The sequence below is a fragment of the Pseudorca crassidens genome, chromosome 2 (assembly GCF_039906515.1).
Source record: "Pseudorca crassidens isolate mPseCra1 chromosome 2, mPseCra1.hap1, whole genome shotgun sequence".
NCBI lineage: Eukaryota > Metazoa > Chordata > Mammalia > Artiodactyla > Delphinidae > Pseudorca > Pseudorca crassidens.
The window spans coordinates 129,306,780-129,331,998 of NC_090297.1; the positions used below are offsets into that span (position 1 = coordinate 129,306,780).

The window sequence follows — 25,219 nt, forward strand, 5'->3', positions numbered from 1 at the left end:
TGACAGGATTTTGCTCCCCACCCATTCTTTCCCCTCTGCCCCTCACCATTTTGTCATGATACACTTAAGATGCTTAAAGTTTTAACACTCTGAGAACAATGAATTAAATAATGCACGTCAATCACTATGGGAATAGGTACTACAACTTCAATATTCAAAGATGCTTTCATGACATTATCTGTTCTAAGCTTTGTGATATTCCAAGTTACTCTTACATGCTTTTAAAGAGTTTTAAATATTACATTTTCTATTCTAAGGATTTTATTATTTCAAAAAACCCTCTCTCTCTCCTGCCCTCATTTTTTCTAACGCAGTAGAAAGAGAATATATTGGAAGGGACTTTTGTGCCCTTATGAGATTTTGTCAACTGCAAACCTACATAATAAAATGACATTTCTGAAAAAACTGACTCAGATAACTCATAACTCAGCTTTTCTAAATATATGGAGAGCCTTATGTTTTAAAAAAGTTTTTAATAAATTTAAAGAGAGGACAGATTCGAGCAAAGAGTGACAGTTTTAATCAAAACAGTAATTAATGTAAAAGCTGACATATAAAACATGGGTTTTAAGAGCAGTAATTATAGGGAAAGCATTTCAAAATGAAGTTTAAAATTCAGGCTTTTTTTTTTTTTTAAATACAGTACTTAAACATGGAAGACAACTACTCTTTAACAGAATGTCTCCACAAAAATGAACTTTTGAGCAAGCATAACCAGTATACAGAGAAGATCAAATCAAGACCTTACACAGTATAGCTATTTTCAGCAAAAGTAGAGGTAAAGCTTACCCCAAAATAAAGACAAAAGAGCTCTGGAAACTTTAACATGATAATTTAAATAATGTTTAAGAAAGTACAAGTTCATGTGGTAACCAAATTGGATTTTACAAAGTATTTGAATAGAATACAAATGTAAATCAGTACCAATAGGGAATTTTGGATGGCAACAATGTTCAGTTAAATTCTATTCACCCTTACCAGGCAATTCATATTAGTACAGGCAATTAATTTTTATTATGTAAAGTGGGTCACACACAGAAGAAAAAATATTTTTCCATAATAACTGAATTATAGAGAAATAAGATAAATTTCTTATTTAAGATAAGAAATAAGATAAACTTCTTCATTTCAAGTTCTACTTTTTTAAAGAATGAGTACATTAGTATTTATTAAATCTATAGCTATAGCCTCTATAGTTTTGATTTATAGTATTTTAAATTACATAGTACATAATCAAACAGTCCCCAATAATCTCTTCAAAAGTGACCGCAACTTTAAAATTAATTGTAAAAGCATCCCAACTAGTGGAGATCCCAAGAGAGAACTAGAAAAAGGAGTTCTAGATTCTAATCTCAACTCTGCCAGTTATTAGCTCTGAGACCTGTTCATCTCTGATAAATATTCAAAAGGTTTAGAGAAAAAATAAGAAAGAAAAAGATGACTCCAGATTTTAGGGACAAGAAGCGTGGAGTAAAAGATGATGCCCTGAGAAGAAACCATATTATAATGGACAGTATCTGGAAAGGCTGATTCTTTGGAGGGAGTAAAGGATTTTAAATTATGTCAAGTTTAGGATTGCTGGCAGCACAAGCAAAAACATTGAAAAGGTAGGCTTAGGACAAATTGAGGCCATGTAAATGGTAAGTTCTCTGTGAGAGTGAATATAAATGGAGAACGGGACTTTGGTTTATATCAGCATTCTTCAATAGAACTTCCTGAGATGATGGAAATGTGCTATATCTGCATTTTCCAATATGGTAGCCACTAGCCACATGTGGCTATTGAGCCCCTGAAATGTGGCTGGTGCAACTGAGGAATTTAAAATTTTGATTTTAATTAATTAAAACTTAAGTTTATCCATACAACAGAGTACTATTTAGCAATAAAAAGAAATGAGCGAGACTTCCAGGAAGATGGCGGAAGAGTAAGACGCGGAGATCACGTTCCTCCCCACAGATACACCAGAAATACATCTACGCATGGAACAACTCCTACAGAGCATCTACTGAACGCTGGCAGAAGACCTCAGACCTCCCAAAAGGCAAGAAACCCCCCACGTACCTGGGTAGGGCAAAAGAAAAAACTAAACAGAGACAAAAGGATAGGGACGGGTCCTGCACCAGCGGGAGAGAGCTGTGAAGGAGGAAAAGTGTCCACACACTAGGAAGCCCCTTCGCGGGTGGAGGCTTCGGGAGGCGGAGTGGGGGAGCTTGGGAGCCGCGGAGGAGAGCACAGCAACAGGGGTGCGGAGGGCAAAGCGGACAGATTCCAGCGCAGAGGATCGGGCCGACCGGCACTCACCAGCCGAGAGGCTTGTCTGCTCGCCCGCCGGGGCGGGCGGGACTGGGAGCTGAGGCTCCGGCTTTTGTCGGAGCGCCGGGAGAGGACTGAGGTTGGCGGCGTGAACACAGCCTGCAGGGCGTTAGTGCACCGCGGCTGGCCGGGAGAGAGTCCGGGGAGAAGTCTGGAACTGCCGAAGAGGCAAGAGACTTTTACGTCCCTCTTTGTTTCCTGGTGCACGAGGAGAGGGGATTAAGAACGCTGCTTGAGAGAGCTCCAGGGACGGGCGCGAGCCGCGGCTAAAACTGCGGAGCCCAGAGACAGACATGAGACGCTAGGGCCGCTGCTGCCGCCACCGGGAGGCCTGTGTGCGAACACAGGTCACTAGCCACACGCCCTTCCGGGGAGCCTGTGCAGCCCGCCACTGCCAGGGTCCCGGGATCCAGGGACAACTCCCCCGGGAGAACGCACAGGCGCGCCTCAGGCTTCAACGTCTCGCCGGCCTCTGCCGCCGCAGGCCCGCCCCACACTCCATGCCCCTCCCTACCCCCCGGGCCTGAGTGAGCCAGAGCCTCCGAATCAGCGGCTCCTTTAACCCCGTCCTGTCTGAGCAAAGAACAGACGCCCTCCGGCGACCTACACGCACAGGCGGGGCTAAATCCAAAGCTGAGCCCCTGGGAGCTGTGAGAACAAAGAAGAGAAAGGGAAATCTCTCCCAGCAGCATCAGAAGCAGCGGATTAAAGCTCCACAATCAACTGGATGTACCCTGCATCTGTGGAATACCTGAATAGACAACCAATCATCCCAAATTAAGTAGCCCTGTGGATGAAAGGCTCTTGGTGCTGCAGCCAGGAGTCAGTGCTGTGCCTCTGAGGTGGGAGAGCCAACTTCAGGACACTGATCCACAAGAGACCTCCCAGCTGCACATAATATCAAACAGCAAAAATTTCCGAGAGATCTCCATCTCAACGCCAGCACCCAGCTTCACTCAACGACCAGCAAGCTGCAGTGCTGGACATCCTATGCCAAACAACTAGCAAGACAGGAACACAACCCCACCCATTAGCAGAGAGGCGGCCCAAAATCATAATAAGTCTACAGACACCCCAAAACACACCACCAGACGTGGACCTGCCCACCAGAAAGACAAGATCTAGCCTCATCCACCAGAACACAGGCACTAGTACCCTCCACCAGGAAGCCTACACAACCCACTGAACCAACCTTAGCCACTGGGGACAGACACAAAAAACAACAGGAACTACGAACCTTCAGCCTGCAAAAAAGGAGACCCCAAACACAGTAAGATAAGCAAAATGAAAAGACAGAAAAACACACCGCAGATGAAGGAGCAAGATAAAAACCCATCAGACCTAACAATTGAAGAGGAAATAGGCAGTCTACCTGAAAAAGAATTCAAAATAATGATAGTAAGGTTGATCCGAAATCTTGGAGATAGAATGGACAATAGAATGGACAAAATGCAAGAATCAGTTAACAAGGACCTAGAAGAACTAAAGATGAAACAAGCAACGATGAACAACACAATAAATGAAATTAAAAGTACTCTAGATGGGATCAATAGCAGAATAACTGAGGCAGAAGAACGGATAAGTGACCTGGAAGATAAAATAGTGGAAATAACTACTGCAGAGCAGAATAAAGAAAAAAGAATGAAAAGAACTGAGGACAGTCTCAGAGACCTCTGGGACAACATTAAACGTACCAACATTCGAATTATAGGGGTTCCAGAAGAAGAAGAGAAAAAGAAAGGGACTGAGAAAATATTTGGAGAGATTATAGTTGAAAACTTCCCTAATATGGGAAAGGAAATAGTTAATCAAGTCCAGGAAGCACAGAGAGTCCCATACAGGATAAATCCAAGGAGAAATACGCCAAGACACATATTAATCAAACTGTCAAAAATTAAATACAAAGAAAACATATTAAAAGCAGCAAGGGAAAAGCAACAAATAACACACAAGGGAATCCCCATAAGGTTAACAGCTGATCTTTCAGCAGAAACTCTGCAAGCCAGAAGGGAGTGGCAGGACATATTGAAAGTGTTGAAGGAGAAAAACCTGCAACCAAGATTACTCTACCCAGCAAGGATCTCATTCAGATTTGATGGAGAAATTAAAACCTTTAGAGACAAGCAAAAGCTGAGAGAGTTCAGCACCACCAAACCAGCTCTACAACAACTGCTAAAGGAACTTCTCTAGGCAAGAAACACAAAAGAAGGAAAAGACCTACAATAACAAACCCAAAACAATTAAGAAAATGGGAATGGGAACACACATATCGATAATTACCTTAAATGTAAATGGACTAAATGCTCCCACCAAAAGACACAGATTGGCTGAATGGATACAAAAACAAGACCCATATATTTGCTGTCTACAAGAGACCCGTATGCTAACACATATATATGGAATTTAAGAAAAAAAAAATGTCATGAAAAACCTAGGGGTGAAACAGGAATAAAGACACAGACTTACTAGAGAATGGACTTGAGGCTATGGGGAGGGGGAAGGGTAAACGGTGACAAAGCAATAAAGAGGCATGGACATGTATACACTACCAAACGTAAGGTAGATGGCTAGTGGGAAGCAGCCGCATAGCACAGGGAGATCAGCTCGGTGCTGTGTGACCGCCTGGAGGGGTGGGATAGGGAGGGTGGGAGGGAGGGTGACGCAAGAGGGAAGAGATATGGGAACATATGTATATATATAACTGATTCATTTTGTTGTGAAGCTGAAACTAACATACCATTGTAAAGCAATTATGCTCCAATAAAGATGTTTAAAAAAAAAAAAAAAAGAAATGAGCTATCAAGTCACAGAGAGACATGGAAGAACCTTAAATGTACATTGCTAAGTGAAAGAAGACAATCTCACCCATAGAACTGTACAACACAAAGAGTGAACTGTAATGTAAACTATGGACTTTAGTTAATAATTTGTCAATATTGGTTTATCAATTATAACAAATGTAAGATGTTAACAGAAATAACTGTGGGGGAAGGTATATATGGAAATTATACCTTCAGTGCAATTTTTCTATAAACCTAAAACTGCTCTAAAAAAAATCCATTAAAAATTTTAAATTTAAGTAGTCACATGTAGCTAGTGGCTGATATTAAACAGCACAGGTCCATATTAATGAAAGACTGATGTGGAAAGAAAATGAGAACGGTATTTCATTTCTGACCACCAACTCCATAAATACACAAAGTTTAATTGTATCTTGAATACTAACAATTGACAGCAGAAAATTTTCAAATATTCTAGATGAATATCTTTCTAAAGTGATTTTTGTTAAACAAAATTTAAGGAAGAAAACAACATTTATTGAATGGGTACTATACTATAGATATATGTTAACTCATTTAAATTGCAAAACAATCCTTTCAAAGAAGATATTACCATTTCTGGTTTTAGAGATGAAGAATCATAAAGCTTATGTGATAAAAGATGGGAACTTAGATACATCTGACTCCAAAGTGTATGTTCTAATATATTCTTTATATAGTTTTATGATTCCCAAAATCAAAAACATAAGTGAATTTTCCCACAATGAATCTATCATCAGGAACAACAGGTTATATAGCAGAATACAATAATTAATTAATGATATACTCAGAGTCTAAAAAAAGTCCCTGTATTAAACTGTCCCATGCTAATGTGATTTTTACCTCATTACCCTTCTTGCTGTCCATATTACCTAGAGTACCTTTACTCCCACATCTAATTTGCATGTTTTAATCTGCTGTGAAATTAGAAAACAGATTAAATTCTGCTGTGAAAATATCAAGCTTCTTTGAATTATGTACAGAGCAAGAGAGGTTCTAAGTCAGTGCCTTAGTGTAGATGATTTAGTTCATTAACTTTGTGATAAAGGTCTTTTTGTCTACTTCTTATTCTAAATTGGGATCAGGTTAGATGACATACTGTTCTATAATAAAGCTAAGAATATAATGATCCTGTTTCATTCACATATGTTCCACTAAACCATACTTTCAAGCATAGATCTCTAAACTTAACCTCATTTAAAGATGTTATTTTATGATTAAATGTATTAATTTAGTACACTAGCTTTCTAATAAATTACTGTTAAAGATTAATCAGATGTATATAAACATAGAAATATTAATATTTACAGAGTTGATATTTCCTGAAAAAAGTCAGTATTAAAGAAAAGCAGGAATTTTACTGCATTGAGTTCTAAATATTCGTTATAATTCTTTCCATCACTTTTTAAGTTGTTCTTATAACTAAATTTAATAGTTAAATAAAATTTTCCTAAAAGGGGGGAAATTAGTATCAAAATTTAAATTCTTCCCGACTTAGAGCTTCTGTATCTGTAAAATATTACAAATCTTTAATAGTAACATAAAATCTGTATTTCACTTCTCACCATAAATGTTAAGATTTAAATTTAATTAGGGGAAGTACCTAATTTTGAATTTAAGTCAAAGATGAAAGAAAAAAAGCCTGTTTATTTTCTCCCTCAATCAAACAAACAATTTAAAAAAGCTACAAACCAATTGCTTCTGTTAACAGTGTCTATGTTTTTGGAGGGAGTCAGGTATAGACCCAAGACCAAGGATTCAAAGATTTATTCAACAAGCAGAGTATCAGGCAAATCATAACTCTAAACAGGCTCAAAGATTAGCTGAATAAAAGTAATAAAGTTAGGGGACTTTCCTGGTGGTCCAGTGGTTAAGAATCCGTCTTCCAATGCAGGGGATGCAGGTTCGACCTCTGGTCGGGGCACTAAGATCCCACATGACAAGAGGCAAATAACCCCACGCGCTGCACCTACAGAGCCCACGCGCCACAACTAGAGAGCCCATGCACTCTGGAGCCCATGTGCCTCGACTACTGAGCCTGTGTGCTCTGGAGCCCGCGTGCCACAGCTAGAGAGAAACCCATGTGCCATAGCTAGAGAGAAGCCTGTGCGCCACAACAAAAGATTCCTGCGTGCCGCAACTAAGACCCGACGGAGCCAAAAACAAAAAAAACAAAAAAAAACCAAAAAAAGTAATACAGTTAGATTCATACAGATTAAAGAGTTTCAATCTAACAATCATTTTCTAATATAACCTCATATAAGTCCTTGTCTATTAATATTCCAAGTTTCTTCTATATATTAAGAAAAAACAAAAGCCAAACAAGCTATAGATAAGACTATTCATTGCTCACATTTGTATAGAACATTAAAACTTAGTTAATTCTCACAACTCAACGAGGAAATACTAATGAGTCTGAGAGCTTAAGTACAACTTCTTTGGAGTGATCAAGATGAAAAGTTCGAACTGTTGTGACTTCCAACTTTTCTTCCATAAAGAATCCCTGGCAGCATGCCTACTGTAATTAGAGAATAATGTAAAGAATGAGGTGGTTTTTGATTCCTAACAATCATATCCCAAAGTTTTTTCCTGCAATTTCAATTATACATAGCACTCTTGCTCAATCTTGGCTCAAAATCATTTTAGGTAATATTCATAAAGACAGAAAGTAGAATGGTGGTTGCCAGGGACTGGGGGAGAGGGGGATGGGGAGTAACTGCTCAATGGGCACAAGAGTTTCCTTTTGGGGTGATAAAATGTTTTGGAACTTGATAAAGGTAGTGGTTGCACAACATTGTGAATGTACTGCCAATGAACTGTTCACTTTAAAATGGTTAATTTTATGTTATGCAATTTAAACCTCCATTTAAAAAAAAATTTATGTTAAGATATATAGACCACTGTAGAACTCTTCTTCAAAAACACTGCTACCACATTCAAATGCTATTTAGATCTTGGAGATATTTAGAAAAAAATGCATTACAAACTAAATTATTACCTTATATGCACAGTAATGGGTGTGTACTGATATCAGTGCTAAAATGCTTGACAAACATCAAACATACATTTATAAACAATCTCAAATAAATATAAATGAACCTTAAGACATTTATTCCTCTAGGGCAGAACATAATTTGAGTCAGTTCAACTGTGCATGTAAGATGAACTCAAATTTTTTACTAGAATTCTTTTCTCAAACCTCAATCAGGAAAATATTGTGAACTGATAAGAAATGTCTAACATTACATAAAGAATAAATAAGAATATAAGAAGTAAACAGACACAAATCTGACCAATAATGGATATAAATAAATATGCTAAAGCTAACTGTCTTGGAGATGTAGCACAACATCACTTCAGATTAAGTAAACTTCACACTTGAAAATGTATAGAATCGGGACTTCCCTGGTGGTGCAGTGGTTAAGACTCCATGCTCCCAATGCAGGGGGCTGGAGTTCGATCCCTGCTCAGGGAACTAGATCCCACATGCATGCAGCAACTAAGAGTTCGCACGCCACAACTAAGACCTGGCGCAACCAAATAAAAATAAATAAATAAATAAATATTTAAAAAAAGAGAAAACGTATAGAATCAACATTAAAAAACTTTGGAGTAAGAAAAATTCCTTTATATAAATGGCTGAAAAATTAATATTATGCTATAACCTCCAAGGCTAGTCCAAATCCAGTCTAGACTCCAGGATTAAACAAAAAAGAAGGTGATCTTAAAGAAGATCCTAACCAACAGGCTGATTTTGAAATCTGTGACTGTTCTGATGCAGGTCAATTTGAGAATTTAAATCCACTTGAATCCAATCCCAAAGAATACCTCAACTCCTGAGCATGGACATAGCCAAAACTAAACCAGGTCAGTATACCCTGCCAAGGAACATCCTGCTCCGAAGTGTCCACCAAACAAGGATCACTTATCAGTTTATTCTTCACTTTACTGGGTGCCAACCATTGGCAAGATATATGTTAGAGTGGACTGATTAGACCCCACCAAACTCCATTTCAAGCTCTAAAATCTGGAGATAGAAAATACTGCATAATTCTAAATGGTCTAAGGCTTTAAAAAATTATAAATGAAGAATTCCAAATGTTAGCTGACCTGACTTAACACTACCGAATGCTACTAAAGTCATTTTAAAACTTCCCTAAGGGCCTTCCCTGGTGGCAAAGTGGTTAAACTCTGCTTGCCAATGTAGGGGACGCGGGTTCAAGCCCTGGTCCAGGAAGATCCCACATGCCATGGAGCAACTAAGCCCATGAGCCACAACTACTGAGCCTGTGCTCTAGAGCTCGTGAGCCACAACTACTGAGCCCGCATGCCACAACTACTGGAGCCCAGGCTCCACAACAAGAGAAGCCACTGCAATGAGAAGTCCACGCACCGCAACGAAGAGTAGCCCCCGCTCGCCGCAACTAGAGAAGTCCTGCGTGCAGCAATGAAGACCAAACGCAGCCAAAAATAAATAAATAATTAAAAAATAAAATAAAAAAATAAAAGTTTCCTAAGTATTTATTTCAAAGGTACAACTTAGCTAACTGCTTATATAACAAATTAAAGCCATGAAACAATTACAGCAATACCACAAATCTGCCCTATGTAAACGGTATGAGTTTCTATATTTACGGCATTCAGATCTGCTAAAAGCAAATATAAGTGCTTCTTTTGTTAATTCACAAGAGTAAATACGTTCTCAAACTTATAAGTGAATAATTTGGCAGTGTACAAATAATGATAATAGAAAAGATATTAGAGCTGAAGGCAAGCACAGTATTACAAAACACAGTTCATGGTTTTTAAAAAAAAAGGAATCCGTAAATACAGGAGATGCTTCAAAGTTTAACCTTGGGACATATGGCAGCAGTAGCAATAGTAAAGCATCTAATTTGTGTCACAAGACTTCGGTTTGAGTAAGCTTTTTTGCCTATTAATTAAGCGGCCTTTTTGCTAGTTATAGCTACTTAGCTTCTCCTAAGCCTCAGATTCTTCCTATATTACAGACTAATTAGGAGGAATAAATGAGAATATTTTTACTCATTTACTCATTTAACAAATGTACTTTGAAAAATTGTTATTTAAAATTTTTTATGTACAAAAAAAACCCTTTCAAATTTCTCCAAATGAAACAAACATATATTAACTTTTAATATTACCGAGAAAATACAAATCTAATTTTTAAGCTATGGTCCCAAAACTTCTTGGAAGGAAATTCTTAAATATTACTTGAGAAAATCTGAACTGACATAATCGGAATAAACACTGATATTGAAGACATAACAATTGAGGGATCACATCTTAAAACAGTCTGACACAAATAAAAACAGAATTCAATATCAAGCATAAATTGGGACCCAGACTCAATGACTGCTGGGTCAGCATCTAATTTCAAACACAAAACCTTAACACTTAAAAATCTTTGTTTTTAGGAAAATGATGAGGTAAATTAGTCCTTGACACAACATAAGATTTGTTTTCACAACAAAGCACACTGACCACTTACAAATTCATACATTACTACAATTATTCTAATAGGTTTAGAGTCACAGATAAATTTAAGTTATCATTATGAGATAGAGTTTACTTGCATTCTGTACCAACTAACAAAATTCAGACAAAAAAATTGATTGATTAAATCATGACTTTGAATACTTAAAAAAAAGTCCCTTTTGAAATTTATTCCCAGAAAATTCACATCAGCAGAAGCCATGTGAAAGTTGTTCTTTCCCCACTACCTAAAAAGTCAAAACATCCACATTATTTATACTAGGCTTAAAATGAAAGTCATTCATATTCATCCATTATACTTCAATCCTAAGGAACAATAAAACAGTCCAACCTCCACGTTTATCCAATTTCTAGTCTACTTACTGTCAACTTTTGTGGAAGAACCAAGGCCCAGTGCCTCCCATTAAACTTCATATAACCTTAAAACGCTCTGAATTACAACAGATACGGACAATTCTAATTAGAAATTCACCTTAAAAATGGGTGAAAGATATTAACTGGCATTTTATCTGCCCAGCACAGGTCCTTTTAAGAACACAAACTAAACGGACCACGCAATTTAATATTAAACAGTGGAAAGCAGTCTTTTGGAGACATCCAAACAATCTTAATATAAATTCTCCATACGTATAGAAACTGACATAGAAATAACTTGGATAATTTTCCCCTTCACTTGGAAAGGTACATGGTAGATGTCTTGAGAAATTAAGTTTAGGAGAAATAGTAGTTAACTGTTGAAGTTTCAGAAATCACTATGCAGGGCAACTATAATGAGGAGCTGTCTCTTTTTCAGCCTAAACATTCAATACAGAACAGGTGTTCCTAGTTTTGAAAATTATAAAAAAGGACAAGAAGTTCTAGCCTGGAGACGAAGCTCTTCTGTCTCCTGAAAAAATGCTTCATTAGGTCCATTTTATGCTAGTTAACATTGTTTCTTATGCGGCACATTAATAATTCACAACGGTTCCTTTGAAGAAAAAAGTTCTATTCAAACATTACAATTTGTCTTCGCGTTGCCAGCAAGCGGCTTTGTTTCCAGTTTCAGGGACTATTCTGGGATGTCAAGAGTTACATTATCTACTGTTCCAAAAGAGCCCTAGTTCCACTCTCACCGGGACGTGGGCAAAACTGATGTTTAGAGAGAACTGATGCCTAGAAATGTTTAAAGAGGAACATCCTTCAGCCCTCTATCTCTCTCCATCCCTTGATAATCACATTTTACCTGGCAGAATTGTTGGTGTTGCTGCACTTAAATTTTTTTGAAAAACACCTGCAAACACAACCTCCCTAGCGCCGCCAGGAAGAAAAAAAGACTATCGGGCTCGATCTGCAGTAGCTCCAGGGAAACAGACATCGTAAAACCCACTTGGCCGAAGAACCGGAGTGCTTAAGGGGGGAGGGGGAGGGAGCAGCCTTGAGGTGCAGGCGGCGCCTGTTTACAGACGCCCTCACTTCCCCCACCCCCACAGACTGGGGGTCCAAAAAGCATTTCCCGAGCGCACTCTGCTCCCGCCAAGGTCCTCGGACGAACAGCGGGGCTGGGCAGCCCTGTGGCCCCCTCCCTCTGGCCGAAGCCTCCCTCGCCCTCCCCTCGACCAGGGCGGCGTCTGCACCTCCCCACGGCCTACCCACCCCGGCAGGCCCTCCAGGCGGCACGCGGAGGCCCGAGGCCTAAAGGACGCCGGGCACTGACAAGCCCCTCGGCCGCCGGCGGGGCCTGAGGCCGGGCGGGCGGACGCTACGGCCGAGGAGCCGAGGGCGGCCGAGGACAGCCCCTGCCCCGCCGCGGCTGCCTATTGTTTCCGACGGAGGCCGGGCCGCAGCCGCCCGGCTCCCCACGCCGCTGCCGCCGCCGCCTCCTGCCGCTCGCTCACCGCGCTGGTCCGAGCAGCAGCTCCTCTCAGCTCCGAGTCCCCGCGGCCGTCGCCACCGCCGCGGCAGCCACCGCCGCCGCCAATGCCACCGTCGACTCTGACTCTGTCCCAGGCCGCCGGACAACGGCCGCCGCTGCCACCGCCAGCGCCGCCTCCGGCCTCCCACCTGCTGCTGAGGCTGCTCCTGCAGCAGGGGCCATCTTGTTGGTCTGCCTCCTCTTCCTCCTCCTCCTCCTCCTCCGCCCCGTCGCTCGTTGTCCTCGTCCCCTTCCTCTTCCTCGGGCTCCGGCCCGCCCCAGAGACTGGGGCGGACACCAGAGTGAGGCCCCTCCTTCCAGGGGCGGGGCAAGCAGACGGGCGGGGCGGGCGCGGGAGCAAACCTCTGAGTCACCGGCCACCAACGCCCGGGAGGGAGGGTGGTGTCGCTTACCGCCTGGACCCGGAGCGCACCACCCCCTGAGCAGAAGAACTGGTCCACCAGCGCCTCGGCGCCCAGCGGGCAAGTGGCCAGATGGTGAATTGGAAAATTTCTGACGTTTCCATCCAATCCCGCGCTTACCTCTCCCCCTTGGCTTTCTCTTAGCCTCGTCCCTCTGCTCTTGTTTCTTTTTCACATCTCTCCTCCTCCACCCCAGAAGAATTTGTTCTTATCCTGTTTTATCCTGGTTCTTGATCACACCAGCTTTGCCCTAGTCATTTCCCTCACAGACTACCCCAAAGAGTTCAGCCTCCCAGCAGGGGTAAACAGCCCAAAGGCCTGGACACTCACTGCCCCAAAACGTCTCTCCAGGCCTATGAGACCAATTAAGAGCTGTCTGGGGCAGGACAGAAAAAGATTCAGCCCTTAGAAGAGCTATTGGATCTAAAGCTAACCTTATGATTATTTGAAGTTTCTTCTCCATTATGGAAAAGAAGCCATTTTCATTTTGGGTAAAATGGGAGTCCCCTTTCAAGACAATTCGGTTTAGCCAAACCCTTGCTTTTAAGAAAGGAGAGAAATGGAATTCTTTTCATACCATACAGTCCTAATTTCAAAATAAATCGTTTAGAATAGAGGAGAGAGATGGTCCTCAAGTAAGCACCCAGCTAATACTCTTGTTCATTATCACCCTCCCCCTGCTTTTTTTTTTGTTTTTTCTTCAGGTCTGGCCAAGTGAGCAGAGATTTCGCTTTCCTGTCCTTTCTTCATTGCATACATCCCCAATACCAAGAGAAGTACTATATTTAGAGAAGCTTCTGCTTTTAAGGTGATAAATTCAATTACTGTAACAGCTAGTGTTCCTATATTATTTGTAAATAATATATCACACACCTTCCTAAACTCTAAGCAGGGAAGAGTTCTTTTTAGTTGCTAACACCCTCCTGCTACTCAGATTTCAGCTTCTTTTAGAAGACCTATTGATGTTTTTCTGCTGATTGGAATTTACTCTCTTTGAAGTGGGCTAAATCTGTAACCATCTCTTCAACCCGCTAAATAGTAACCCCAGTCCTACAAAGAGCAAATTTCTAGCTACCATGGAGGGATTAGGTTAGTGTGTGCTAATCTAAAGGCTATCCCTCAGCCAGGCCTCAGTCCCCTGCTGGGAAAAAAACAGATTAATCTGTTCCTCCAGTTTTTCCTCCTCCTCCCTTCTCACTCCTAGGGAACCTTCCACAACAGAAGGTTTTAGCGGCTGTTGCTAGGCAAACATGCCAACTTCCCTGTTTAGGTGAGGAAACTTTCAATAGAATCAACCTAGATAATATAATTTCTTTGAACTATTAATAGTTACACCTCAACAGGTAGACCCCCTTCAATGTTCCTTTAAAAAAATATGATTTTTAAGTTAAATTTGTTTTTATTTCATAAATATTTCAGTTAAAAATAAGGTTAAAATGGAGGGGCTTCCCAAAATTCATTTTAATGGTATAATTAAACAAAAATTTGGCAAAAAAAGGAGAAGAGCAGCTCTGAAGAAAACACTTAAGTGTTTGCAATAAAAACTAATCTACAAAAAGTCATTTCTATGCTTTGAACTCCCCAGATAAGGTAGACATATAAGTTACAGTGAATAATTTATCCCTTGAGACTGAGTCTATTTAGAAGAAAGATAATATGGTTATTCAGTGAAAAAAAAAAGATATTCTGGGTTTTATTCCCAAATTAACTCTGTAAAAATTTTAGGTGGTGAATTAAGCTCTTTTTTCCTGATTTTGCTGTTTAAAATTTTTGCTATGTTATTGTTAAATAATAGTGACAGTTTTTAGGATGTTGAGAGTTAATATGAATATTAAATAATTATGTTAAAATTTAAATTATATTTAGCTTCTAAAGTCTTAAAATTGTATAATTTGTTTTCATCCAGTGAAATTTGTATTAATACAGCAAAATAGTGCCTGAGAAGTACCTTAAGCTAAGCTAACTAAGAACGAATTACTAAAGACAAACAGCTTAAATGTCTCATAGTCATTTGTGCTTAGAAATCACTATTTTGTAGCTTTAACACAATTTAAACAATTTGGTTTTATTTTATATTTTATTATCTAGTTCTAGAAATTTAGACTCTGCCTCGGCCTCCACCACTGATATACTATGAAAATTAAATGCATCATTTCATGTAAAGGATTTAGAACAGCACATGGCACATAGTAAGTACTCAAATGTTTTTTAAAAACCCATTTTAGGTATGTCATTATAGTCTTTAGTTTCTTTTTTTTTTTTTTTTCCTACTTAAAGATGTATTTTTGTTTTTGTTTTTGTTTCTTGCGGTATGCGGGCCTCTCACTGTTGTGGCCTACTCCCGTTGCGGAGCACAGGCTCCGGACGCACAGGCTCAGCGGCCATGGCTCACGGGCCCAGCCGCTCCGCGGCATGTGGGATCTTCCCGGACTGGGGCACGAACCTGTGTCCCCTGCATCAGCAGGCGGACTATCAACCGCTGCGCCACCAGGGAAGCCCAGTCTTTAGTTTCTTGATCAGTCAATTAAGGATGACAAGTAACCAAATACAGTTTTGCTCTTAGCATGAACCCTAAAAAAAAATTAATGCTAATAAGGCCTTATGAATCTTTTAAATATATTTTCTGATATACCTGTACTATAATGTTCTTCCTTTGATTATTTATTTATTTAGAATAGCCTATGCTTTTTCGTTTATGCTAAGTGATTTTTTAAGTTACCACATGCTTTCAAATTGCTCTGGAATGTGTAATTATCAACCTAAAGCATTAGTTGTCGTATAGGACTAGAAAAGACCTAAGATACCAACCCACTTACTGCGACAGCTGAAACAGAGACTAAGAAAAGTTAGATCATGTATCTGCACAACTCTTTGTTATAGATAAACGCCATGTTATTGAGGAGGGGGTCAGAGAGTGAGAAGGAGTGGAATAGGAGGAAAAAATTCAAAAATGAATGAGTCACGTGTCCCTGCCTTGAAGAAATGTTAACAATCTAGTACAAGGAATACAATGAGAAGTACATGTCAACTACTAGAGTACAAAATAGCTTGGTGATTATTGCATTAAAAAGTATAAAGTTCTATGAAAGTTAAAAGGAAAAGCTAGTAGGAATCTTTATTCTAATATCATAGAACATACCTTTTAACAGATGTCAATACAATGTATTAGATCTGTACCCGGAGGCATACAAGTACAATCAGCTTTTAATACAGGGCTAATTGGAGGATATGAGAATAGAGTTTGGATTAACTCTATTAAAGTACAGCTAGGCCCTGAGACTTCTCCAGTGTGAATCATTTATGTATGGGGAGGGAATGACATCCTCAAACAGGAACACATGCACAAAATAGGGGGTACTGGAGCTGAGTCATTTGGATTTTCTCAATTGCTTTAGGTAAAGTAAGTGTGGGAGGCCAATTTAGTCCTCCCCTTCCCACCCTCCTCTTTTCCTATACATAGATTCTCCATAATCTACTTTCTCCCCCAGTCTACACTCTTCTTACCAGTGTTCATTAAGATAAATCTGTAGAGTAAGAAATAAAGATGTCCCAAGGAAATATGAGGAAGTCAATAGTTTCTGACCTACCTTTAATCTTTAGGGTCCAGTCCCAAAACAGGCCCAAGTCAGTAACTGCAAACTAAACCTAAGGGACTGCCTTAGATTCAGGGAAACAATCCAAAGTGATCATGGCAGATGTAGCCCAAGTTAGTTCTGGGATTTCTGGAACTAGGTCCCTGTAGACTTGATTCTAAAAGAGCTAAAGAAAATGTTTCCGAGTCCTGCCTGAAATTGCTTTTGAACTGGCCTACCTTCTATGAATTGAGAATATCTGAATTTTAACCGATCTCCTGAGACGTATTCCAGGGTGATAGTAAACAGCACCCCTTTATGAAAGAGACATCAGACAACTTTCAGCAGAGAGGGGCATTCTAGGCATTACTTTAAACAGTGTCATAGGAGAAAGCAGCTCCACTTTTCACTTGGGCAAAACTCACTGGAATATTGTTGGTTTTCATTATTGTATTAGTTTGTTAGGGCTGTTGTAACAAATACCACAGACTGGATAACTTAAACATCAGAAATTTTCTCAAAATTCTGGAGGCTAGAAGTCCAAAATCAAAGAGTAGACAGGCTTGGTTTCTTCCAAGACCTCTCTTTTTGTCTCGTCGATGGCCATCTTCTCCTTCTGTCTTCACATGGTCTTCACTGTGTCTGTGTACTAATCGCTTCTTATAGAGACACCAGGCATGTTGGATTAAGCCCTACCCATATGACCTTATTTTACCTTAATTATCTCCTTAAAGGCCCTATCTCCAAATCCAGTCACATTCCGAGGTACTGGGGGTTAGGACTATAACATATGACTTTGGTGGTGGGAGCGTGTGGGATGAATGGACACAATTCAGCCCATAACAATAATAAACGCTCATTTTTAGAGTATCATACTTATGAATAAAAGGCACCCTTATGAGGGTACAATTTTAAATCTACCCAATGAAATCTGAAGCTTTTCTTTTTCTGATTACTCCTTGCATCATAAAATATCAATGCTTTTGGGGGTATAAATTAGCAACAATAAATAGGATACTAGAATTTTTTTAAAAAACTGATTATCAAAATTATCTGAGTCACATCACAATGAGAATTAGCAGAAAACAAGTACCAGAACTTGAACAGACCCAAGATTAGTATGAAAGGATTAAACTTTGTTTATAGGGTTAATGATTTGAAGATCATTTAGAGCTCTGCCTAAATAAGCAATTATAGATACACTGAGGTCAAATACATATTGTAACCAAATGATATCATCTAGCAAAAATGGACGTTCAATATTTCTTAGAAATTATTAGATTTGTCATGTCATGAGTAACCAGTGAAGAAAAAGTTGAACATTGGTGTATAAATCATTCAGGAAACCAGAATTTGAAAGTTGTGCTTTAGGCAAGATGGAAAGGAAACTTCCTTTTGCTCTATGCCTTAATTTCTAGAATCTGGACGTGGGGAAGTCTTCAGAGTTCTTTACGATGTTCCAAGAGGTTAGGGATTAAAGATGAGCTCTACAAATTGGAGGCAGGTCACGAACCAGAAAGAAAGATGTTCCTATGGTGCGCTCCTCATTGAAGATGAATACTTAGCTTCATGTTACTCCATGAGTTTATTTCCCTTTTGATACCCTCTAGGTTTGAGTAACATCTTATTTGAATGTTCCAGTCTTTTCTCAGCTGTGCTACCTTCTATCAACAGGAGAGTTCTACAGCCATACTTAGGCCAATCATTCTTTTTTTTTTTTTTTTAATGTGGACCATTTTTAAAGTCTTTATTGAATTTGTTACAATATTGCTTCTATTTTATGTTTTGGCTTTTTGGCCACCAGGCATGTGGGATCCTAGCTCCCCAACCAGGGATTGAACCCTCACCCCCTGCATTGGAAGGCGAAGTCTTAACCACTGGACCGCCAGGGAAGTCCCCAGCCACTCATTCTTATGCAGGTCAGTGTAGCATCAGTAATGGGAAATACCTACAGCTCTCCCAGAGAAAAAGCACATCTCAGGGGATAAGAGTCAGAGTCTCTTTCCACCTGGATATTTTTCTTCTGTTGTCAATCTTGGATAGGTAGAAAAACCTAGTGCGAACTCTTGTTCCACTTACTGGCTGTGTTAGCTTGTACAAGTTAACCTTAGAATACTTCCATTTCCTTTACTATAAAATAAGGATTGTAAAATGTATCTAAGATGGTTTTTATGGAGATAAATGAGAAAATACATGTAGAGTGTCTAGAGCAATGCCTGACATCTAATAGCCAATGAATGAAAATTATTAAAATTATACTAGGTACTGTGTATTGCATTAGGCTGATGATTCTCAATTTTGTGTGAACTTTTAAAAGCTGTCTATCTCCAGCTCTGACCATAGACATTTTGTTTTTTTTAAGAAATTTATTTATTTATTTTTGGCTGCGTTGGGTCTTCGTTGCTGCGCACGGGCTTTCTCTAGTTGCGGCGAGCGGGGGCTATTCATTGCGGTGGCTTCTCTTGTCGTGGAGCACGGTCTCTAGGCGTGCAGACTTCAGTACTTGTGGCTCGCGGGCTCTAGAGCGCAGGCTCAGCAGTTGTGGTGCACGGGCTTAGTTGTTCCGCGGCATGTGGGATCTTCCCGAACCAGAGACCGAACCCGTGTTGCCTGCATTGGCAGGCAGATTCTTAACCACTGCGCCACCAAGGAAGTCCCACCATAGACCTTTTGACCCCTTTTGGGGTGTTGGTGTGGGGCCAGGGATTTTTTTCTTTTTTGGGATTTTACAGAGGATCCCATCCTGTTATATGAGGTGAGAACCACTGAAGTAGATCCATGGTCAGCAAGGTTTTTTGGTAAATGGCCAGATAGTAAATATTTTAGGCTTTACAGTCTTTTCAGTCTGTCACAACTACTCAACTCTGTCATTATAGCACGAGATCAGATATAGACAGTATGTAAACTAACGAGCATGACTGTGTTCCAATACAACTTTATTTACAGGAACAGAGATAAAGAGATGGTGGTGGGCTCTTTTTGGCCCCCACACTGTTGTTTGTCAGACCTGTCTTATGTGAAGAGAGATTTGATTTGCTGTAGCCAGCGAAAGTCTTTTATTATTATAATGTCCAACAGCAGCTTTAAAAACCTTACATGTAATGACCAATGTTTGGTGTTAAACGCAATTAATTAAACAGACAGAGCTCCTGCCTTTCCAAGGAATTAGTAATCTAAAACAACAACAGCACCGACATAATATTTATAAGTAATCCCGTGTGAGTAATTGTCATGTATACAGATGACTCTACAAGACTAAATGGGAAACTGAGTTCAGAGGTGGGCAGATTTTCCTAATGCTTTTGATTTACAAATATGAGATAAAATCAAAGGAGCACAAGGGCTCATTCAGGAACCAATGTGAAGAGGAGAGCAATGCCCCAGATTAGATCTTCCTTTTCAGCAAGAAGCTGTATAAGGGAACATCTTTTTTTGTTTGTTTTTTTCCACTGTTGTTGAGACTTTATTTCCATTTTTATTTGAGATATATCACACCACTGAAATTATTCACAACTAAAAGTTTGCTAAATCTTTCAACATATGTTTCATTTTTAGGATAAATTTGTAGAAGTGGAATTGTTAGATAATAGTTATGCATATATTTGAAGATTTTATAATAGTGCCTAATTGTCCTCCAGAAATCTTGGAATAGTTTTAAGCATAACTTTAATTAATTAATTAATTATAAACAGCTTAACTGAGGTATCATTGGTATATTAAAAAACTGCACATATTTAATGTATACAATTTGATGAGGTTGCACATATGCGTACACCCATGAGGCTATCACCACAATCAAGGTAATAGACATACCACCACATATTTCCTTAGGCTCTTTTGTTTTTTTGATTTTTGTTTTTGTGTTAAGGACATTTCATATGAGATCTACCCTTTTAACACATTTTTTTTAAACATCTTTATTGGAGTATAATTGCTTTACAATGGTCTGTTAGTTTCTGCTTTATAACAAAGTGAATCAGTTATACATATACATATGTCCCCATATCTCTTCCCTCTTGTGTCTCCCTCCCTCCCACCATCCCTATCCCACCCCTCTAGGTGGTCACAAAGCACCGAGCTGGTCAGGGAGCATCTTTTAAAGGAGTCCTTTAAATGGGACCTCATGACTCTCCACATGGCTGAATTTGCCTTCTCTCAATGTAATTTCATCAGAATACATTATTGTCAAATTTATCCTCTGAGGTTAGGGGCTATGATATATTCCCTTTATTTGACCTGGAAAAAAGAAAAAGCTTTCCCTTTCTCTATATGAATAGTAAACTTAGAAAAAAAAGTCAATCGATCAATTTGTATGCTTGTGTGTACATGTATATATGGATATGTTTAAATCAAGTTATTGGTGATTTAGTAACCTACTGCCTACAATTGTAGAAATGACACAATAGTAGCTGTCAGATAGAGCAGATTCTCTTATATCTCCTCATACCCCTGAAAGATAGACATATATAATGGATATTTATAATTTTGTGGCTGCTCATCATCTTACCCTCCCCTCCTTACACTGTTTGGGAATTTTCCATTTGGGAATTTTTGTGGGTGGCAGAATCTTTTCTCCCACTACAGGCCAGAAAGTCCAGATATTTGTCTTCTGCCCTCCACCCACCACCTCCTCCCACCTCTGCCCCACAGCAATCCTAGGGTGAGGGAAAATGATCTAAGCTTGGTAGACTGGATGCTCTTACTTGGAACTTTGAATCTGGACTGAGTTACACAGAAGTAAGTAGAATTCATCCCACTCACACCTGTGATACCCAGAATCTGATGGGACAATGGCAGCAATCCCTGGGGTTATGTCCAGCATCTACTGGTCATGGCAGTAGTACCCTTACCAGGCCATTTCAGGATTGACTTCAGCTCTGGTTCTGGCCATCTATCTTCCCTCAATTCCCTTCCTTACAATCAAAACTATGAACCACTCAGTGTTCTTCCAGAAAATTCCCTTTCTGCTTAAGTTAGCCACTGAGATAGTTTAACATACAAGAGGAAGGGTACAGAAATCAAGGGTTTGCAGAAATAATCCATTTTCTCATTTCTCATATAGTTGATCTTTACTCAGTTTAATGGAGTTATCCATGTTTTTTCTTTCTTTGGGCCCTGATTTCATGACTCTAGTCATTACAGTCTCAAAACTTAAGAGTACATCTGTATCCATTTCACTTAAACTGAAGTGAAGCTATATTAAGTTACGTTTCCTTCTGTTACTCAGTTCATTGATTATACTCAAATAATCAGCACTCCTCTCAAGCTTTCAATTTGATTTTTTTTCTCATTCTGCCAAGAATGTTTAGTGTCTACATTAAAAACTAATATTTCACAGATTTCTGAAGGGGAAAGCCTCCATATAAATATCTCTCTTAGCTAAAAATTATGACAAATGCAAAGTGCTTTTTGTTTTTTCTTGAATTCCTTTTGCTAACAGGCATCTTCCTAATCAAGCATTTCCTCTTTGGTAAAATTACATGGAAAAAGAATTATTTTTAAATTTTTTGCAAAAGTATTTCAACTTCTGTACTTGAAGTGTTCATTTGTGGTTCTTTTCTGCAGAGATTTGTAACCTCGTTTCTGCAGCATCTAATTGAGCATCAAATGTTCTCAACTGATGATATAAAAGTCACAAAACAAAATTAATTTGCATCCACTTTATCACAAGCAATCACAACAAATATTTGATAACCTGTTTTATGCCAGTCACTATGCTATGGTGATACAGCAATGAACAAGACAGGCAGTGTCTTCCTTGGAGGCCTATGGCCTAGCAGGGAAGATAAAATACATATAAATAATTAAATAACCACAAGCTGGAAGGCCAAAGGGCATATATAACAATGAGAATTGACCTAGCCTGAGATGAATAGAGAAGTCCTAGTGACAGTTAGGGAATTCCCTGTTGGTCCAGTGATTAGGACTCTGCCTTTCCACTGCAGGGGGCATGGGTTCTTTTTCTGGTCGGGGAACTAAGATCCTTCATGCCGCTTCGTGGCCAAGGGGAAAAACAAAAGTGACAGTTAAGTTGAAAGCTACATGAATAGAATTTAGCTAGGCAAAGAGAGAAAGCAAAATGTTTCTGCCAGAGAAAACAGCATATGCAAGTGCACTGAGGCAGAAGAAGCCTGTGAGAAAGTTTGTAGAATTTTCTTGTTTGACTACGAGAAAGTGTAGAGATTCAGAAGCAGTCTAGCAAAGAAGATGCTGCAGAGGTAGGCAGGTAGGCATTGGAGGCCAAAGTAGGAGTTTTTGAACTTTATTTTGATAGATTTGCTAGATAAAATACAGGATGTTGAATTAAATGTATATTTCAGATATATACCTGAAATTTATATTTCAGATAAACAATATTTTAGCATAAGTCCCAAATATTACACTGAACATACTTTACACTAAAAAAATTATCTGTTATTTATATGAAATTTAAATTTAACTGGACATCCTGCTTGCAAAACCTGGCAACTCCATTTTAATAGCAATGTGAGGTCTAAAAGGCAAAGGAGGGAAATGATAAAATTTGCTTGCTGAAAAATTACTAATTATAGAGTGGAAGATGTATTTGAGGCAGAGCAAAAGTACACGAGAAGATCTTGATCAGTCCCTCTTTCTTAAACCTTCTCTTCCTTTGCCTTCTTATGTAATCACACCTGGTTTCTCTCCCATCTCTCTACTACTCCATAGTCTCCTTTAGTCGGTCCACCTTTTTTTTTTTTTTGCGGTACGCTGGCCTGTCACTGCTGTGGCCTCTCCCCTTGCGGAGCATGGGCTCCGAACGTGCAGGCTCAGCGGCCATGTCTCACGGGCCCAGCCACTCGGCAGCATGTGGGATCTTCCTGGACCGGGGCACAAACCCGCGTCCCCTGCATCGGCAGGCGGACTCTCAACCACTGCGCCACCAGGGAAGCCCTGGTGTACCTATTTTATTAGACATTTAAATGTTGGTGTTCTAAGACTGACCACAGAGTTTGCAAGGATATGGAGCAACTAGTTTTTTCATGTGTTGTTAGTAAGAGTGTGAAATGCTTTGGAAAAAGGTTTGGAAGTTTCTTATAAAAACAAAACATCTATGATCTAGCCATCCCACTTGTGGGTATATATTCAAAAGAATTGAAAGCAGGATCTCAAAGAGATATTTGCACACCCATGTTCACTGCAGTCTTTTTAAAAAAATTTATTTATCATTGCAGTCTTATTCACATTAGACAAGGGGTAGAAGTAGTCCAATGTTCCTCTACTGATGACTGGATAAAGGAAGTGTGGTATATACACAGATGGAATATTATTTAGCCTTAAGAAAGAAGGAGGGCTTCCCTGGTGGCACAGTGGTTAAGAATCCGCCTGCCAATACAGGGGACACGGGTTTGATCCCTGGTCCGGGAAGATCCCACATGCCGCAGAGCAACTAAGCCCGTGCACCACAACTACTGAGCCTGCGCTCTAGAGCCCGCAAGCCACAACTTCTGAGCCTGTGTGCCACAGCTACTGAAGCCCGCGCCTAGAGCCCGTGCTCTGCAACAAGAGAAGCCACCGCAATGAGAAGCCTGTGCACCGCAACGAAGAATAGCCCCCACTCGCCGCAAATAAGAAAGCCAGTGTGCAGCAACGAAGACCCAACGCAGCCAAAAGTAAATTAAAAAAAGAAAGAAAGAAAGAAAGAAAAATCCTGTCACATGCTGCAACATGGATGGACCTTGAGGATATTATGTGAAGTGAAATAAACCAGTCATGAAAAGACAAATACCGTATGGTTCCATGGTATCTAGATTAGGTCAAATTCATGGAAACATAGAGTGGAGTAGTGGTTGCCGGGGAGGGAAGAGGGGAAAGTTGGGAGTTGCTTAACGGGTATAGAGTTTCAGTTTTGCAAGATGAAAAAGTTCTAGAGATCTGTTACACAACAACGTGAGTATAGTTAACACCACTGAACTGAACACTTAAAAATGGTTATGGGGGTAGATTAATTTGTGTTTTTTCTCATAATTTAAAAAATTATTTAAAAAATACTATTATAGAAGGATCCAAAAATCCTGTCCATGCAAGGGAGTTTCTTGACTCCTTGAGTAGCTTTTGCAGACTGTAAATTGGATTTTCCTCGTCATGTGACCTCAAAAGAATTCAGACATATTTAATCCAGAAACAAATTTCAATTAGGGGAAGGATTGCAAGTCTATAAACATCATTTTGCTTCTAGATTAGCTGGATATACAGAAGGAGTTTTCTATATTTACATATATTTAACACAAATGATCATGGAACAGTACTTGTGTAAATATAATGGGTGGGGGTTCAGATCAGGACAATACCTGGGATGGATTCTTGTGCTATGATACTAACATGTAAAATAAAGATTCTATCACAAAAGAACAAAAACGAAACTAAACTAAACCAGAGCAACCATCTATCGACCTTCTGACTCACGAGCAATTCCACTTCTAGATATTTACTCAAGAGAAGTGAAAACATACGTCCACAAAGATTTATACAGAAATGCTCATAGCAGCTTCATTCATGATGGTATCACACTGGAAATAGCATTTAAGTGTCCATCAATAGAAGAAAAGCTAAACAAACCATGGTGTAGCCATATAATAAAATAAGACTCATCAAGAAAAAGGAACAAACTAATCATACATGCAACAACAGGAATGAATCTCAAAAATAATATGCTGAATAAAAGAAACC

General features: G+C 39.5%; 2 protein-coding genes across 5 annotated transcripts in view; one reads left to right on the forward strand and one right to left on the reverse strand.

The window, feature by feature from the left end:
* RC3H1 (ring finger and CCCH-type domains 1) overlaps positions 1–12,824 on the reverse strand; it is a 99,075-nt gene extending 86,251 nt beyond the window's left edge. Inside the window, exon 1 of one of the 4 annotated variants that reach the window (XM_067728693.1) lies at positions 12,687–12,824. The gene's annotated coding sequence lies outside the window, so the exon portion shown is untranslated. The other 3 variants (XM_067728695.1, XM_067728692.1, XM_067728696.1) reach the window with 3 other exon arrangements.
* LOC137209334 (uncharacterized) lies at positions 8,975–15,390 on the forward strand. Its single transcript, XM_067710923.1, has 3 exons — positions 8,975–8,999; positions 12,343–13,767; positions 15,048–15,390. The coding sequence occupies exons 1-2, from the start codon at positions 8,975–8,977 to the stop codon at positions 12,978–12,980; spliced, it is 663 nt and encodes a 220-aa protein (XP_067567024.1). The 3' UTR covers positions 12,981–13,767; positions 15,048–15,390.
* The last annotated feature ends 9,829 nt before the right edge of the window (positions 15,391–25,219 follow it).